Here is a 17,797-nt window from a genome sequence, read left to right as displayed (position 1 = left end):
AAAATAGATTGGTTCGATTATTAAAATTTTTATTTTTCTTATAATGTTTATCATTAGCAAAAATAAATAAATCCCCTTAAAAGAAAAGAGCTAAACTAAACACGACGTTACCATACAACCCAGCAATTGACTCCTGGGCATTTGCCTCAGAGAAATGAAAACTTAAGCTCAAACAGAAACCTGTACACAGATGTTCATAGCAGCATTATTTGTAGTAGCCCCAAATTGGGATCAACCCAGATGTCTTTCAGCAGATGGATGGTTGAGCTGCGGCGCATCCATACTATGCGCTGTTTCTCAGCAACACAAAGCAGTGAGCCACTGATACAGGCAGCAGTTTGGATGGATCTCCAGAGAATGATGCTGCGTCAACAAGCCCATTCCAAAAAGTTATACATTATAGATTTTATAGAACATTTACATAGCATACTTGAAACAATTTAGAAATGCAGGACGGAGTAGTGGCTGCCAGGGCCTAGGCCTGGGGAGAGGGGAAGGAGGTGAGTGTGATTATGAAAGGACCACTAAAGGATCCTTGTGATGTTGGAACTGTTCAGCAAATTGACTGTAGGTGAATACATGAAAATCTGCACAGGTGATACAATTGCATGGAACACGCACACACAAGTAAAATGAGAAAGCTGAAGATCAGTGGATTGTATCAAAGTCAATATCCAGGTTGAGGTATTAAACTATAGTTTTGTGAAACGTTACTATCGGGGAAACTATGCAGAGTGTATAAAGGATCTCTGTATTATTTTTTATAATGGCATGTGAGTGTATACAATTATCTCGATACATCTTTCAATTTAATAAGAAAGGAAGGTTCTCAAGGCAGTGGGCTGGGCTTCAGCCTGGCTCTGCACTGGGTGCGGCTGGCTCGGAAGCCCACCTTAGTTCCCTCCCTTTTCCCACAGCACGTGCAGCACATCCGCATCGATGGCTCCACCCCCTCCGCGGACCGGGAAGACCTGTGCCAGCAGTTCCAGCTGTCCGAGAGACACGCCGTGGCGGTGCTGTCCATCACTGCCGCCAACATGGGCCTCACCTTCTCCTCGGCTGACCTGGTGGTGTTTGCCGAGCTGTTTTGGAACCCAGGGGTAAGGGACACCAAAGACTTGGACTCCCCTGGACATGTTCATAGCTGGGGGTATGGGGGCAGGAGGGAGCGAGTGTTGGTCCAAGACACATGGTTTCATTTTCTTCCATTTATATTTTCCATATGTCAGTTCTCACTTCTTTTAAGCACTGCACATCTATTGGCTAGTTTCTAGGTCTTCACGGCAACCTGTAGGACTTTCGACTGCATTTTATTAATGGGAAGATTGAAGCTTTAGAGGGCCAGCAGGAATCTTAGACTTCATCTCTGATAGGAGGAAATTGAAACACAGAGAGCTAAAGTCGTGAGCCGGGACTGCACAGCGATGCCTTAAGAGTGGCACATGGAGCACCAGGTGGCAGCCCAGGCCCTGGGCTTTCCTGCCTGTGCCCTGTGTAGTACCCGCCATCCTGAGCTGCTTTAGCCAACCGGGCCTCCCACAGAGTGGCAGCAGTCGGTGTTCCCTGAACATCACCATTGTGCCCGCTGGCCTTGCCTGACCAACTGAGGGCAGTGACAGCACATAGAAGACATTTGTTTGAACTCATAAAATTTTCTGCTAAGCTGCAGAAAGAACTTGTTTCCCCACTGGTGTTCTCATACAGCACGGCTATCGTTGGCCATGCGTCAGTGACCATTCTATAGTAGAAACGATGCTCATGACTTTAGGGGTTACCACTATATAACAACACCACCCTACCCCTAATCATACACTGCCTCTCCCTTGGATGTGATAATTTTATTTATTCAGAAGGTGACTGTTTTGACTTCACAGAGAGAAGGGGGCATGTGCAGGTTTCCCTCATTGGCCCTCCCTGCACACCAGGAGCAGGTCCTGGGCTCGCTGTGCATTTGCAGTGCCCAGCACAGTGCCCAGCACCAAAAGGCCACCACAGACCTCCTGCCTGAGATTCTAGTCCCTCAATCAGAGTTTTGTTTGATTCTCTCTTTTGTTAAGGCAGTGGGTCATTTGTAGGTCTAAGAGACAGTCAGTGCTTTGAGGAGGGAGGGTTGCAGTGGGGCCCAGGGGCCAGAGTCTGCCCGTCGTGGTGGCTGCAACTGCTGCAGGCCTTGTCAAGCAGTTTTGATCCTTTGGCACGCAGGTGCTGATCCAGGCTGAGGACCGGGTGCACCGCATAGGACAGACAAGCTCCGTGGGCATTCACTATCTCGTGGCGAGAGGCACGGCTGACGACTACCTTTGGTATGGCTTGGCTGGGTGGCCTGGCATTGGAGTTGAGCAAGGGCGGACACCGATGGTGTGTTTTCTTTGCTCCCTAAGTGCTTCTGCTTTTGCTGAGGTCTTCAGGGATCCACATAGAAGACTCAGTAATGCCCTCCCACTTTCATCATGACCACATTTGGCCTCCTTTGCTAGCATTCACTGGTGGCTTGCAGGGTGCAGGAGGAATAAGGAGATGTGGCTCCTTTTCCACTGGTCTGAGACAGGGTGAGGAACTGACTATGGTACCATGAAGATGGAATTTAGTTTGTAAAATACTCTGCTCCCAGCTGTGAAGGCACTTTTTAGGACAAGGTGACAGCCTCCTTTTATCCTTTTATAATGTGCATTGGTGTGGTGGGCCACACCTCACACTGCTGCTGCTGGACCGCAGGGAGAAAGTGTCTTACCCTGGACCATGCAGTGCTTCATCAGCAGAGCTGGGATCACTTTTCAGCCCTGGGGATTTCTGTCAATTACCTAAGCAAAAATTCCCAGAATGCTCCTTTCCAATCCCATTTCCCCTTTCCTGATATTAAATTTCTTGATTATCTCATGAGTTTCCACTACTTGTCTCTGTTTCCTACCTTATGACTAAGGAGTCTCACCCTTGCAATATATGTGGGTCACCTCTACTTCCCTCTGTTTGTTTAGTCGATTTGTTAATTGGGCAGCTCATAACATCATCAGATTCAAAGTTCGAACCTGATGATATTCTTAGCCCTAAATTGGAGGTCGCTTTACAGTTGGGAGGAGGCAAATATTTCAGGATGGGTGTTTGTGCTTTGAGAGAGACAAAGATGTGAAACAGTAAACAAGTTGCAGTCCCATAAGAACAAGGAGGGTGGCCTCATTGTCATCAGTCTGCTGGTTCTGTGCAGGTTGTATTCATTGCAGCTCATTTCTCCCCAACAGGCCCCTGATTCAAGAGAAGATTAAAGTTCTGGGTGAAGCCGGGCTTTCTGAGACCAATTTCTCAGAAATGACAGAAGCCACTGATTACCTCTGCAAGGTAAACCAGCACATGGCACCTCGCCCCCGGAGCAGAGGGAGGCATTAAGCTGCCTGCCAAGCCCTTGGGTCCTGAGTGGGAGGGTGTGAGTCACTCCTGGGGACCCCCCTCAGCCCTGGAGCTGTAAACGACAGGCCTGCAGTCGCTCTCAGTTCAGTCCCCGTGTGCCTCCCTTCATGGGGAGATGATGGCACCAACTCCCACAGCTTCTGACATTCCCTCATGGATGCTGAGTGCTGCCTCTTCCATCAGGCCATTAGGAACTGACAGAAAACTCCCTGTGGCAACTGTTGAGTTGTGAAAAGTGCATAGCAACCACCACACAGCAGGGCTACCACAGGAACATGTCCCCAGCACAGAGGGGGAGTATTTAAAATAGGGTACTGGTTTTAGATAGCATATTTTCCCCTCTGTCATTTCATTTTATTCTCAGTGTCTCCCTATTTTATAGAGGGGTAAACTGAGACCAGGCAGGGCAATAAGACCTGCACAGATTTGCAGGGCATGTGAAGCCCCAAGGGAGAAGGCTTCCCGACTTGGCCCAGCCCTCCCGAGTGACATCGCCCCCCCTCTTACAAAGGAGTGTAAGAGGCTGGCGAGCATCCCTCCATGACCAAGCGGGCCTAGTCGGAGGTGCTGAGAGGAAGGCTCGTGTGCCCTGGGTCCACCATATCTGCCCTGGCCTCAGCATTCAGGCCCCGTCGCATCCACGGCCTCTCTTTCCTGTGTATCAGTGAAACGCAGACTTCCAAAGGCTTGTCTTCCTTCCCAGCTCAGGTGGTTGGCAAGGAAGGCGACAACTACCTCCCAGAGTGTGGCTCATGGGTAAATTGTTTCTGACAGGGCAGTTTGAACGAGGTCTGAGCCTCATGCAGAAAGGCAGCCTTCCGGTGGTAGCTCATCAAGAAACTGAGGTGCCTACCCGTGGAGTTGCTGAGCATTGGAAGTTGAGTTAAATCATCAAAATCTTATAGCTGACAATGAGATTTGATTGTTCATTTTACATTTACTTAGCAGATAAATCCTTTCTTTTTAATGCAATTATTGGGATAAATAAGACTCAGATCACTTCTAAATACAGAGGATAAATTATCCTTTTAGACAGAAACAATAAGCCAATTTTAAGACAGCCATATTTTTAAGCTTTTTAAAGAACTTTCCAATTCAGTTGAATGTAAATATGTTAACAAAGCCTATATATGACCTTTGAAAAGAAAGAGTCTTATTTTTAAAAGATTTTCACCTGAACTCATTTATTCATCCTGGCCTTTCCCTCAGTTACTGTGAATTAGTTAATAAATTTCTATCTAAAATAGAAGTGTAAGATAATATAAGTGAGATTTGTCAATATTTTGATTAATACCTATACCAATTTTTTTTTATTAAGATAGGGCTGAAAATTTTGGCCGGGCGTGGTGGCTCACGCCTGTAATCCTGGCACTCTGGGAGGCCGAGGTGGGCGGATTGTTTGAGCTCAGGAGTCTGAGACCAGCCTGGGCAAGAGCGAGACCCCATCTCTACCAAAAATAGAAAGAAATTAATTGGACAGCTAAAAATATATAGAAAAAATTAGCCGGACATGGTGGCGCATGCCTGTAGTCCCAGCTACTTGGGAGGCTGAGGCAGGAGGATTGCTTGAGCCCAGAAGTTTGAGGTTGCTGTGAGCTAGGCTGACGCCACAGCACTCACTCTAGCCAGGGCAACAAAGTGAGACTCTGTCTCAAAAAAAAAAAAAAAAAAGATAGGGCTGAAAATTTTATTAACTACTAGAACATGAAAATGTTGCTTCCTACGTAGAAAACAAAAGCAGGAGAGGTTACATCTCACTAAGACAGCCTTCTGAGGGGGAAATGAAATATTAATCTGATCTTGGGACTTCCAGTTAATTATACATGCTCCGAGTCAGCATATACTGTTGCCATCATCATAATCAACTGTACATTAACAGCTATGTCTGCTCGGAACAGGCTGCCTTGCAGGGTGACATTTCCTTCACATTGCAGGTGTTGAGAAAGAGGAGGATGAGGGTGTCCTAGAGGAGGACATATGCAGTGTTTGGGGGTCAGCCTTGATCATTAACATCACTTCTAGAAGGCTGGGATCCTGAAAGGCTAGGATATGTGGGGTGTAGGTTAACTGAATAATCTGGAGTTCTTACTTGATCAATTTTCAAGGAACTTCACCATTGTGGAGGGATTCTGCTAAGGAATAGTGAGGAAACTGTGGCCAGTTAGGTTGAGACCTAATTATAAAGGCCCGAAAAGCCAGGAAAGCAACTTTAGACTTGATGAGGTAGACACCGGGGAGCCCAGTGACCTGACAAAGAAACTCTTGTTAAAGAATGGGGTTGTGGGGATCAGCCTGGCAAAGACCTGTGGCTGACTGAGACGGAAGGAAGCCTGCAGCAGGGAGTACAATTGAGCTACCACAAATCCACGTGATACAAAGTGTGTGGCCCTAGTAAAGAGGGTGCCTAGACGTAGAAAAAGGAACAGATGGGAGGAACAAACTTACATGAGCTGAGGACTTAGGGTGCCCTGGTGATTGCAAGCAGGGAGGCTGTAAGAATGGTAGTAGACTATCAAAACTAGGCTTATGGGAAGAGAAGCTGGTTTGGGGTATAGGAGTAAATGAGAAATGGTTTGATTTTAAACAAGTTTAGTTTTATGAAACTGATGTCAGTGGAAAATTGAAAATGTACCTCTGGATTGAAAAATGATCAGGGCTGGGAATTTAGACCTAGGAGAGATCAGCATGGGCGATAGTGAGCCCATCCTGTGTTGTGGTTATAACCTCTGCGCGTGGGTTTAACACTACACCATTGTCAACAATGGATAGCTGCAGTTGGTGACGGTTAGGCAAAAGTGGTGGCTGAACACATGATTTGGGAGTCAAATTACAGTTTAACTGACCCTTCAGTAGAGAAAGGCTTTGGAGGAAGTGAGATCTTGGAAGCTAGTTCAGTATTGAAATACTGATTTGGAAAGTTAAAAGGAAGAAAACATTTCCAACATAAATTATAGCATACGACAGCTTCGTTGTTGCTCTCACAACCATTCCTCTTTTATTTTTACTAACTCAGTGAACTGCAGAGAAGGTAAGATGTCAGACACTAAAGCAGTAAGGCTGCTTTAGTGATAGTTTGCTGAGATGACCCACACTCGCCATCATGTAGCTCCCTGATAAGTTAAAATGTGCGAGATCTCTCACCTTCCTGGTCTCCCGCCAGCCACCATGGAGGAGAGTCAGTGATGGAGCCTGAGTTCTTCCTTTCATCTTTTCTTTTCTTTCTCTAATGAAGGACCCAAAGCAGAAGAAGATCTATGACTTATTCCAGAAGTCCTTCGAGGAAGACAGAAGTGATACGGAGCTCCTTGAGGCAGCAGAGTCCTTTGACCCAGGAAGTAGTTCCCAGGACACGGGGGACACCCTGGATGAAAGCACACTGACAGCCAGTCCACCAAAGAAAAGAAGATTTGAATTTTTTGATAACTGGGACAGCTTTACTTCTCCCCTGTAAAAGGGGCAAAAAATAATAATAATGATAATCATGGGATTAATAAATAAGGTATTTTATTTTTAAAGCCTGTGCTTCTCTTCTCATTGCAGCAGCGCCTGTGTCTGTCTCCAGGATCAGTGGGCTACCAGGCCCCCGTATTATGTGTATGTGTGGCCTTGCTTGGGGATCTTAATTAACCAAGGCTCTTCTGGCTTAGAAATGGAGACAGAAAGTTGTAGTAGTGAGTAATTCACATTCTTTATTTAAATAATATGGTGCTTCCTCCACAACCCCTGAAATCTAGATTTTTTTTTAATGTAGTAACATATTTATAGAGCACCTAATATGTGCCAGGCACTGTCCTAGGTGCCGGCAATAATTCACTGAACAAAAGAGAAAAAGTATGAGCCTTTGCAGAGCTTATACAGTGGGAGAGGCAATGGTTATAAGCCCTGTCTTCCAATAAAACTTTATTTATGGACACAAATTTGAAATTCATTAACTTTCATGTGTCACACATTATTCTTTTGATTTTTTTTTTCCAGCCATTTAAAAATGTGCAAAGCATTCCTAACTCACCAGCAGTACAGAAATAGACTTGGGCTAGAGTTTGCCCATTGTCCATAGTTTGCCAGTCCCTGGTTTACAGTAGCATGGCCAAGCTGCATATGTGATTTTAACTTTTCTAATAGAACATTTTAAAAATTTTTAAAAAATTAATAATTTATTTAACCCAATATAGTCAATATATTATCATTTTAACTTCTAAACAATATTTAAAAATTATTGAGAAATTTTACATTCTGTTTTTTGTGCTAAGTTTGAAATACGATGTGTATTTGATACTAGCAGCATCTCAATTTGGACTAGCCACAGGTTGGAAGTGCTCGGTAGCCATGGTGGCTGGTGGCTCCTATGTTTGACAGCTCAGGTTTAGAGAGTGACGAAGGAGTAGAATGTCATGTGGGGAACAGCAATGGTGGTAACGCTGCAGACACGGGAGCGGAGGATGGGGAGCTCATAGGTCATGGTAAGAAATCTGGGTTTAATGCTGAGTTTGAATGGAAGCCACTGACTGGTTTTGAGCAGGGGTATGAGGCAACCTGATTATATTTTTAAAAGCTAAAAAATATTTCACAGCAACACGTGTAGAAAGTAGACCAGGAAGGATGGGCAGAGGGAACAAATAGGCAGGAAGCTGTTGGGCTATCGCAGCCATCTGTGGGGTTGGTACTGAGGTGTGGCTGAGTGTGGGTTGCAGCGTGGAGGAGGTGAGAAGTGATCAGATTCTGGATGTATTTTGAAGGGAGCACTGAAAGGATTTGCAGATGGATTGACCATGGGGCATTTGAGGAAGAGAGGCTGGGACCTAGGTTTTTGCCTGAGGAAAATGGTAAGAGAGAAATAAGAATAAGGGGAAGGGGAGGCTGGGGGCAGGGTGAAATCGAGGGTTTGGTCATGGACTGGTTCAGTTTGAGGTGGCTGGGAGTCAATCTATAGCAGACTCGGGGACACCCCACCCAGCTCCCTTTTTAGGAGGGACTTGCCCAGCTGCAGCGAGTGCACTTGGCAGGTGGCTGCACCTAGCTACAACTGCCAGGTTTGTCTTGGTTTGCAGAAAGCTGTGACCAGGCAAGATGGCATGAAGGCTAGCCCATTTTGGCTTGATGCAGGACACCTCTGGTGGGCGTTATTAGCTGCAGAGCTCCCTATTCAGGATTGCCTGAGCCTCCTGCAGACCTGCATCACAGTTTGCCTTCCCTGCCCAGAATGCCTCCTCCTCTCACAGACGTTGATCCCTAATAAACACCTTGTGCTCCAAACTGTCTCGGTGTCTGTCTCTGGAAAACCCAACCTCTGGCAAGATCCAAGTGGAGATGTTCTGTAGGCAGTGGGAATCGTGAGTCCAGAGTGGGGAAAAGTCAGAAGTAGAGCTATGGATTCTGCCTGACCAGGTATAAATGGTGTTTATTGTCATGGGGCTGAATGAGACCACTAGGGCTGTGGTCCCCAACCCCCAGACCTCAGCCCAGTACTGGTCTGTGGCCTGTTAGGAACCGGGCTGCACATCACCGCCGGAGCTCTGCCCCCTGTCCCATTCCCCCCTCCACACACACACACATCTGTGGAAAAATTGTTGGGCCACACAGCAGGTTACCGAGCAAAGCTTCATCTGTATTTATAGCTGCTCCCATTGCTGTCATCAGCGCCTGAGCTCCCTCCCACCACCATCCGTGGAGACATTGTCTTCCGTGAAACTGATCCCTGGTGCCAAAAAGGTTGGGGACCACTGACCTAGGGGACAAGGGTGGCTCAGAAGGAAAGCAGGTCTGATGGACCCCCAGAACCCTCCAACATTCATGGGAAGATGACTGAGCAGGAATGTAAAAAAGGAAGAAAAACAGAATGCGTGTCCAGGAAGGGGATTTTTAAAAAGTATTTCAAAAATGAAGGAGTTGCCACTTTCATTGGTGTTATAGGAAGACAGTGGGCAAAATATAAGCTAGAGTTTAGAGTTTGCCCAATTTTCATGCCAGCAATGAAAGATGCTTAATTGGTCTGTTGTGATACTGTGTGGATTTGTTTGTTAGACTTAAAATAATTTTCACTTTGGCACCATTTACTAAGTGCCAGGCACTAGGCTAAGTACTTTAGGTATATTAACACATTCAACCCATCTTAAAAGAAGGTAGTAAGATTTTCATGGAGCAGAGGGAGAAACTGAGCTGAGGAATGTTACGGATTGCTCGAGTCCAGCTGGGAGGTCACGGAGCAGGACCTGCAGCCAGGCCACCCCACCCAGAGCCCACTCGTAGGTGTGTGCTTTGGCAGGTCCATAAGCTGAGGTTGGTACCTGGCTCCCTTCCAGAAGGGCTCAGCCCTGGCTGTACACCTGTGCTGACCTCTCTGCAGCCCACTGCCTGGCTCTCTAGAATACGAAGACCCTGGAATACACCACCTTCCTGTTCCTCTTAGTCCCCTTTCCTGGGCCTCCAGACAGTTCCAGTTGAGGGAATATATCTTTGGGGGCCACTGAACCTCACTCGTTTGGGGGATGAGAGGGCCGGCTTCCTGGCATCTCAGCACAGTCTGGACTGGAGGACGCATGTCCTGTGTCAGGCCCTGTGGAGGATCACCTTGTTGCCTGGTGTGTGGCTGCCATGCTTCTAACTGGTCACTGTGTCAAGCTGCCATCTACTCCTCGGAACGCAACTCTTCCCAAAGGCCCAGCCTGAGTACCAGAGTCTAAGCAGCATCGGTTGCTTCTTTCAGCTTCCTGAGAAGGATCGCGGAGGTTAGCAGTTAAGCCTGCAGTCCTTTGGCTTACCCTGCCACGAGGAGCTCCGCTGTGGCCACAGCTCCCATTAATAACTAGGTCTTTGGTCTCTTCAACACCCACCAAATGAAAGTCCAAGGCAGAAGGCCAGGGAGAGAACGCCTTCCTTGTCTGGGCTTTCCTTTGGGCCACCTGAATTGTCCTGTGTCTTCTCAATCCTAGCTCTCTGTTCTTAATTTTGTTAGATATACCAGTTTGACATCTTTGTAACAGTGACTTTGTGTCTTGCTGGAAGCTTCCAGAGGACAAGTGTTGGGTCCATCTAAATTTTACTATAATTTTGTCCAAAACAAGCACTTAAATAGTTTAAATAGTTTTCTAAGAGCAACTAACAAAGCAATGCCTGCAGTTTAATCAAATAAACTACACTATTAATAAGTCCCCTCGTGAGTGGTTGCTCTGTAGAGCCAATTACAGTCGTGTGCCACATATCAACTTCCAGTCAATGATGGACGGTTCTCTAAGATTATGATGGAGCTAAAAATTTTCTGTCACTATCACCTTGTGTTGTCATAGCCATGGTAATGTTGTAGCACAACATGTTACTTTTCCTACGTTTGGATACACAAATTTAATAACAAAATTGTGTTACAGTTGCCTACAGTATTCAGTACAGTTACAGGCTATACAGGTTTGTAGCCCAGGAGCAATAGGCTAGACCACATAGCCTAGGTGTGTAGTAGGCTGTCCATCTACATTTGTGTAAGTACACTCTGCGAGGTTCACATGACAACAAAATTGCCTAACATGGCATTTCTCAGAATGTATCCTAGTTGTTAAGTGACGCGTGACTGTACATTGCTTCGTGGCTGTTGCCCTTGGAGACTGATCAATGCAGCTATGAAGAAGGACAGTCATTCATGGCTTGGGTGGCCTGGTCAGAGGTGGCCCACTGCATACAGAACCTATATGAAAAGAAATGTTACAATTGTATGTAAATTTTTGCCGTATGACGCTTGCATGGATTTTTGCAGTCTTAGAGGCTCATGAATGGAAACAGCACAGTCATTTCATTAGGGAAAAATCTTTGGAATGAGTTAAGGCCCAGGAAGCAGAAAGGTTTTTGGATCACAGTCAGATTCTGAGAGAATTTTAGAAAGGAGCATTTCTTCCTCGCCTGCCCCAGTGCCTATCCATGGCCTCTGCTCTATGTATTTGAATCTCATGGCTTGAGCAACGTTCAGGAGCCCTCCTCCGTGATCTTGCAGACGTCTCTAGAGATGCTTCCACTGCCTGCTGGTCACTCAGCCCCCACCAGAGAAGTTTTAGTGCAGCTCTTCTATGGGCACCTCTGGATTTGGATCAAGTTCTTTATCTATCAGGATCTCATTTCCTACTTCTTTTTTTTTTTTGAGACAGAGTCTCACTATTTTCCCCGGGCTAGAGTGAGTGCCGTGGCGTCATCCTAGCTCACAGCAACCTCACACTTCTGGGCTCAAGTGATCCTCCTGCCTCAGCCTCCCGAGTAGCTGGGACTACAGGCATGTGCCACCATGCCCGGCTAATTTTTTCTATATATTTTTAGTTGTCCGATTAATTTCTTTCTATTTTTAGTAGAGACGGGGTCTCCCTCTTACTCAGGCTGGTTTCGAACTCCTGAGCTCAAGCAATCCACCCGCCTCAGCCTCCCAGAGAGCTAGGATTACAGGCGTGAGCCACCGTGCCTGGCCCTCATTCCCTACTTCTATCAGTAGTTTCTTCTTACTCCAGGAATGTAGTTAGGATACAGCGTGTATATAGGGTATACCCAGACGATGGTTATGCTTCAAAATTCAAAGTAAAATTTGTAAGTGATTTTAGAGACATATATACCCAGTGTTGCGTAGGAGAATCACTGCCTATGGTTAAATTACTAAATCCCTGCTGTATTCACCTTGGGACCTGCTGCACAGAACGGCCCTTGGGATACTGCAAGGAACCAGATCTGTGGCTGCCGTGGAAGGGCTTGTTGTCATTCCTTGCAATTTAGTGCTCATATTTGAGACCACTATTCCTCTGCAGTCTTAGTGAATATGGCCTGTCGAGCCTCTGTCTGAGGCCTCTAGCTGAACCTCAGTTTCAGCTGTTATAGAGAAAAACTCACTCTCTCTTTGAGATGTTCCTGAGGTCCTCCAAGGCACATTTTATTTACACCATGTAGCCTATATATTTTAAGTTAAACCTCTGAAATCTGTTAAATGCTTCTAGCCGTTTCTGCGTAATTCAGCAAAAGACACTTGGGCTTATTTACACAGAGAGTGAATATCTTTAGGTTTAAAGAAGGATTTCCACACGGACTCCTTTTTCTCCTACATTCAATAGCTCAGTCCAGACCTTCAGAACTGTGTTTTCTGAAATGTCAGTTGGCATGAAGAAACACTGGGCCAATCTCAACCCACTTTCATCCCTGCCATCAATGGTACCCTTAAAGGATCTTATAAAATTCCTCCCTGGCCCATGGAGCTTGTCTCTGCCTCCCCTCACCAGGGTCACTAAGTGGTGTCCTGTTTCCTTAGCGATCCTGGTTCCACCTCTAGTGCTGGCATCAGGAAGCCACCAAGAGGCAGCAAATGATCCTGTTAGCCTTGATCTACTTGTGCTTGAATTAATCATGTCTTTTTCCCTCTTGGCTTCAGATGAGCCTTTTTCTAGGTCAGTGGGAGAGCTCAGAAATGGAGCAGGAGGTGCTGTCCCCACACTGCTGGCTCTGAAGTGTTGCCTCATCCGTGCACACTTGTCTGTTAGACACTTGATGCCTTTCGAATCTCTAGCCCCTTTTTTTTGCAAAGGGGAGAGAAAGAAACCCAACCTTAGATTTACTGCATCCTCTCACTTCTCACCAAGTTCAGGATTACCAACACACAAAGTGCCTTGGAAGTTTAAAGGGGGTTAATTGGAATAGTCTCTCATAAGCGTGTTTTGTTTTGGTTTTGTGTTTCCTGTGGGGTCTCAGCAAAGGAAATGATTCCTAACCGTATTGGAAAGCATTGAGAAGCCTATGGGTCATTACGACAGCCAATGGCTATTTGATTTTGTGACATCCTCTGCCCACATTTCCCTCCCACTCTCCATTCAACAGATTTTGAGTACCAGGCTCTCTTCCTCTTTTTTTTTTAACTGTCCTTTTTAAGTGTGAAATATACAGAAAAGTTCGTAAAACAATTTATAGCTTAACAAAATATTATAAAATAAACACCCATGTAACTATGACCCCAAGGTTATGGAAATAATATCTCGTAGAAGCTTTACTGTTTTGCCTTTAATGTTTAGATCTATAATCCACCTGCAGTTTATTTTTGTACATGGGGCGAGGTGAGGTCAAGGTTAAGTTTTTCCATACGGATGTGCAGCTGTCTCAGCAGCACGTATGGTAAAGACTGTCCTTTCACTCTCTGCTCTGCAGTGCCTTCTTTCCAATATTGTAAATCTGATGTAAAAATTCATCTAGACATGTATAAGTAAGAAAAGTAAAAGTCCTACATTCTCCTCCCACCCTTAGCCCTACCTCCTAGAGGTAATAATTAATATAAATAATTGGGGATGAAGCCATTTGTAATTCCCTATGCCTACAAATATCTGTAAATACACATAGAATTTGTTTTTTCAAAAATTGTATCAAGTTCTTCGTACTGAAAATGGCTCATTTCACATAATATATTTGGCCATTGTTTCATATTGATCCACCTGTTAAATTGTTTAGCTTAAAGCTGTCTCCTTACATATTTTAAGCTTGGCCTAAAGGTTGCTCTGTACAGAGTGAACTGTAACCCAACTGGATGTGTAAGCAGATGGTGACCTACTCTTGGAACAAGGAACTGAGTCTCAGCCAATCCCAGGCTGCCGACTGTTCGAAATGTGGGAGCTGTGACCAATCCGCTCTTTCTGTCCCTCACTTCCATTCTCTCTATGTCGCTTTTCTTGTTCTGTTCATAAATGTTACCCAACCATGTGGCAGCCCCGGAGTCACCCTGAACTTATTCTGGTTCTGGAAGCTGACCGATTCATAAATTGTTCTTTGCTCAGTTAAACTCTGTTAAATTTAATTGTCTAAAGTTTTTTTTTTTTTTTGAGACAGAGTCTTGCTCTGTTGCCCGGGCTAGAGTGCCGTGGCTTCAGCCTAGCTCACAGCAACCTCAAACTCCTGGACTCAAGCGATCCTTCTGCCTCAGCCTCCCGAGTACCTGGGACTACAGGCATACGCCACCATGCCCGGCTAATTTTTATATATATATATTTTTAGTTGTCCAGATCATTTCTATTTTTTAGTAGAGACGGGGTCTCGCTCTTGCTCAGGCTGGTCTTGAACTCCTGACCTTGAGCAATCCACCCGCCTCGGCCTCCCAGAGTGCTAGGATTACAGGCGTGAGCCACCGCGCCTGGCCTAAAGATTTTTTTTAAACATACCTTATCCTCTTTAATAGTTGCTGAGTAACTACTGCCATGCTGATGGATGCCTGGTGTAAATGCTCTGTGAAGCATCCGTTAACAACAACTAGAATGATTTTAAAGGGAATTTGAGAAGAGAAGGAAGAAAAGAAAGAATGTGGGTGCTGAATCCATTTCTGGCACCCTGATTCTTTCTAGGCACCGAGGGCTGCCCTCGGCAGCCTCGCCTCTCTGGCTGGGCCAGCCCTTGCCCATGGCCCTTGGCTCCCAGGGGTCAGGACGGTGCTCTGTAGGCCTCGCTCTTGTCTTTGGCCACCTGGTACTTCAGTGACGAGCAGGCTGTCTTCAGGCACGAGGTGAAGGAACAATGCCCCAGGATAAACCCTTTGTGTCCCCAGCACAAGATGAATTGGGAATGCTGCTTGCACCTGAGATTGCTTTCAAGAATAAAATGTTCCACATGCCCCAACAGAACTGGTTGACTCAACGGCTAAAAGAACTGCTCTCTGGAGGTGACTTTTAACTTATTTATTTTTCTAAAGGTAAAAAGTGAATTCTGAGTGCTTCCGAAGAGCGGGGGTGAGCCAGCGGGGATTTTTACTGAGGCTTTTATGGGGACACACTACAGTAAACATTCTCCACACCTGATGGTCCTCTAACAGGGATGGAAATTTATTAGACCGCAGATAAGACAAATTGAGACTTTATGAGAGGCACGGTTCTCTGAAGTCACTCAGACTGGGTTTCATGAGAGTGGTATTTGTACATCCTCGAGCTTGCTATTTAGAGAGAATTGTTCGGTTTTGATAAAATTGCTCTGAACATGAACGATTTCCTCCTATTACGGAGTGTCTCATTGTCAGCCACTCTGTTGCATTCTTACTCGTGCATTGTCTCTTCCCTTGCATGTGCTCTCTCTCTCAGACCCCCTGAAGGCCAGAGACAAGGGAGGCCGTGCAGGGCACAGTGTAAGGGAGGCAGTACACTTGCTAAATGATGATCTGAAGTAGGCTCCAGAGCTGACCCAGAAGGGCTTGCCTCTGCTCCAGCAGGGCTGCCCCAGTGGGAGGCTGGCTGTGCTTGCCCAACTCCCCCAGGTCACCTGAGTGCCACTGCTGCTTGGCCTGGTGGCACAGACTGAAGCAGGAGGACCATTGCGAGTGTTTGTTTCTCAACATTCCTTCCACTGATTTCATTTTTTTGCACCAATATGCAAACGTTTTTGTTTTAATGTATAGTTTTTTGGAGACAGGCATAGTTTTGGTGGAGAGCATTCCAGGCAGCATCCGCAAAATATAGCACATTTCCCTTCTGTGGGGAGAGGGACTTGTTCCCTTGACCCCTTGCCATGCTTCCACCCCAAGGGGGCCGAGGGCACGTACAGCCTGGGGTGGAACTGCAACACCCTGAGCACGTCCTGCTCCCTTTGTGGGCCTCAGGTGGCAGTCGCCATGACTAGAGCAGCCTCACTGCCCAAGCTGAAGAAATCAGGGAGAAAAGAGATGGACATATCTTTAAGGAAAGTGGAAAGCAGATTTGCTGTAGTCCCTTGAATATGGCAGAAGAGGAAACAGGATTGAAAAGGCATAAAGAGACATTGAAATCAGGTACCAGCAGCAATAGAATCTCAACAATAATAATAACCGCTACATTTATTTCATTTTATTTATTTTGAGACAGAGTCTTGCTCTGTCCCTTGGGCTAGAGTGCTGTGGCGTCAGCCTAGCTCACAGCAACCTCAGACTCCTGGGCTCAATCGATCCTCCTGCCTCAGCCTCCCGAGTAGCTGGGACTACAGGTGTGGGCCACCACGCCTGGCTAATTATTTCTATTTTCAGTTGTCTGGCTAATTTCTTTCTATTTTTTAGTAAAGACGGGGTCTCGCTCTTGCTGAGGCTGGTCTGGAACTCCTGACCTGAAGTGATCCTCCCGCCTCTGGCCTCCCAGAGTGCTAGGGTTACAGGTGTGAGCCACCAAGCCCGGCCCAGAACAGTTTTTTATTTATTTATTTATTTATTTTCAGTCTCCACAGAGACTGTCAAAAATTGCCAATGCCGACTACATTTCAAGTCGTCATGGCAGGATATTGGGAAAAGTTTCAATTAGCAATAATCGTGCCTCGGATAAACCTCATTGGCTACGATACTGCCACTGCGCAAAGCCGGAACAGTTACAGATTTACAGAAAAATTGAGGAGATAGTACAGTTTCTATATACTCTCTCACCCAATTTTCCCTACTATTAACATTTTACGTTAGTATGGCACATTTGTTACAACTCATGAAGCAGTATTGATGACATTATTAGGAACTAAAGTTTAGGGTTTATTCAGATCTTAGGTTTTATCTATTGTCTTTTTTGCTGTTCCAGAATACCATGTTACATTTAGTCATCATGTCACCTTAGGCTCCTCTTGGCTGTGGCAATTTCTCAGAGTTTCCTAGTTTTTGATGACCTCGACAGTTTTGAGGAGCACCGGTCAGGTGTTTCGTAGGACGCCCTTCTATTGGAATTTCTCTGATGTTTTCTTTCACGATTAGATTGGGGTCACAGTTTTTGGGAGGAGGACCACGAAGGTAAAGTGTCATTTCACAATAATTTATCAAGGGTTTATACTACCAACATGATTTATCACTGTTGATGTTGACCTTGATGACCTGGCCTAGGTAGGGTTTGTCAGGTTTCTTCACTGTAAAGTTATGCTTTTTTCCCCCTTTCCATACTGTACTCTTGGAAGGAAGTGACACTGCATAGCCCAGACTTAAGAAGCAGGGAATTACATCCCCCGCCTTGAGGTCAGAATATCCACATAAATTGTTTGGAATTCTTCTGCAAGAGAGAGTTGCCTCTTCTCCTTCATTTATTTTAGTCTACCATTTATTTCTATCAGCATGGACTCATGGATATTTATTTTACGCTTTGGGTTATAAATCAATGCTGCCTTATCCATTGCTCAAATTTTTCCAGTTTTGGCCATTGGGAGTTCTTTCAGTTGGCTCCTGTATCTCTTTTACATACCCCATCAATGTAGGGTTTTCTGAATATTTCCTTACTTTCTGGCACTATGAGATGCTCCAGGCTTATCCTGAATATTTTCTGCCACAGTCCTAGAATCAATCACTTCTCCAAGGAGCCCTGGTTCCTTTTATTGGAGAATGGTATTAGAAACAAAGATCTGGGTGCTAGGGATACTTGCTGCCACTGGAGTTGTTAGGGGTTTTCTTTAATGGTAGTTTTTCAGATTATAAAAGAAATGCATGCTT

At 45.5% G+C, this 17,797-nt stretch overlaps 1 protein-coding gene across 1 annotated transcript in view; it reads left to right on the top strand.

Moving 5' to 3' along the window:
* The window catches only part of LOC105825308 (SWI/SNF-related matrix-associated actin-dependent regulator of chromatin subfamily A-like protein 1), a 55,815-nt gene extending 48,902 nt beyond the window's left edge, over nucleotides 1-6,913 (top strand). The window contains exons 11-14 of the mRNA XM_012663070.1: nucleotides 918-1,100; nucleotides 2,203-2,303; nucleotides 3,237-3,333; nucleotides 6,635-6,913. Coding sequence (XP_012518524.1) covers nucleotides 918-1,100; nucleotides 2,203-2,303; nucleotides 3,237-3,333; nucleotides 6,635-6,853 — 600 coding nt within the window. The 3' untranslated portion in view covers nucleotides 6,854-6,913. The remainder of the gene's footprint in view (nucleotides 1-917; nucleotides 1,101-2,202; nucleotides 2,304-3,236; nucleotides 3,334-6,634) is intronic.
* The last annotated feature ends 10,884 nt before the right edge of the window (nucleotides 6,914-17,797 follow it).

The sequence above is a fragment of the Propithecus coquereli genome, unplaced genomic scaffold (assembly GCF_000956105.1).
Source record: "Propithecus coquereli isolate 6110/MARCELLA unplaced genomic scaffold, Pcoq_1.0 Scaffold792, whole genome shotgun sequence".
Classification (NCBI taxonomy): domain Eukaryota; kingdom Metazoa; phylum Chordata; class Mammalia; order Primates; family Indriidae; genus Propithecus; species Propithecus coquereli.
This window is presented reverse-complemented; position numbering and strand designations above follow the sequence as displayed.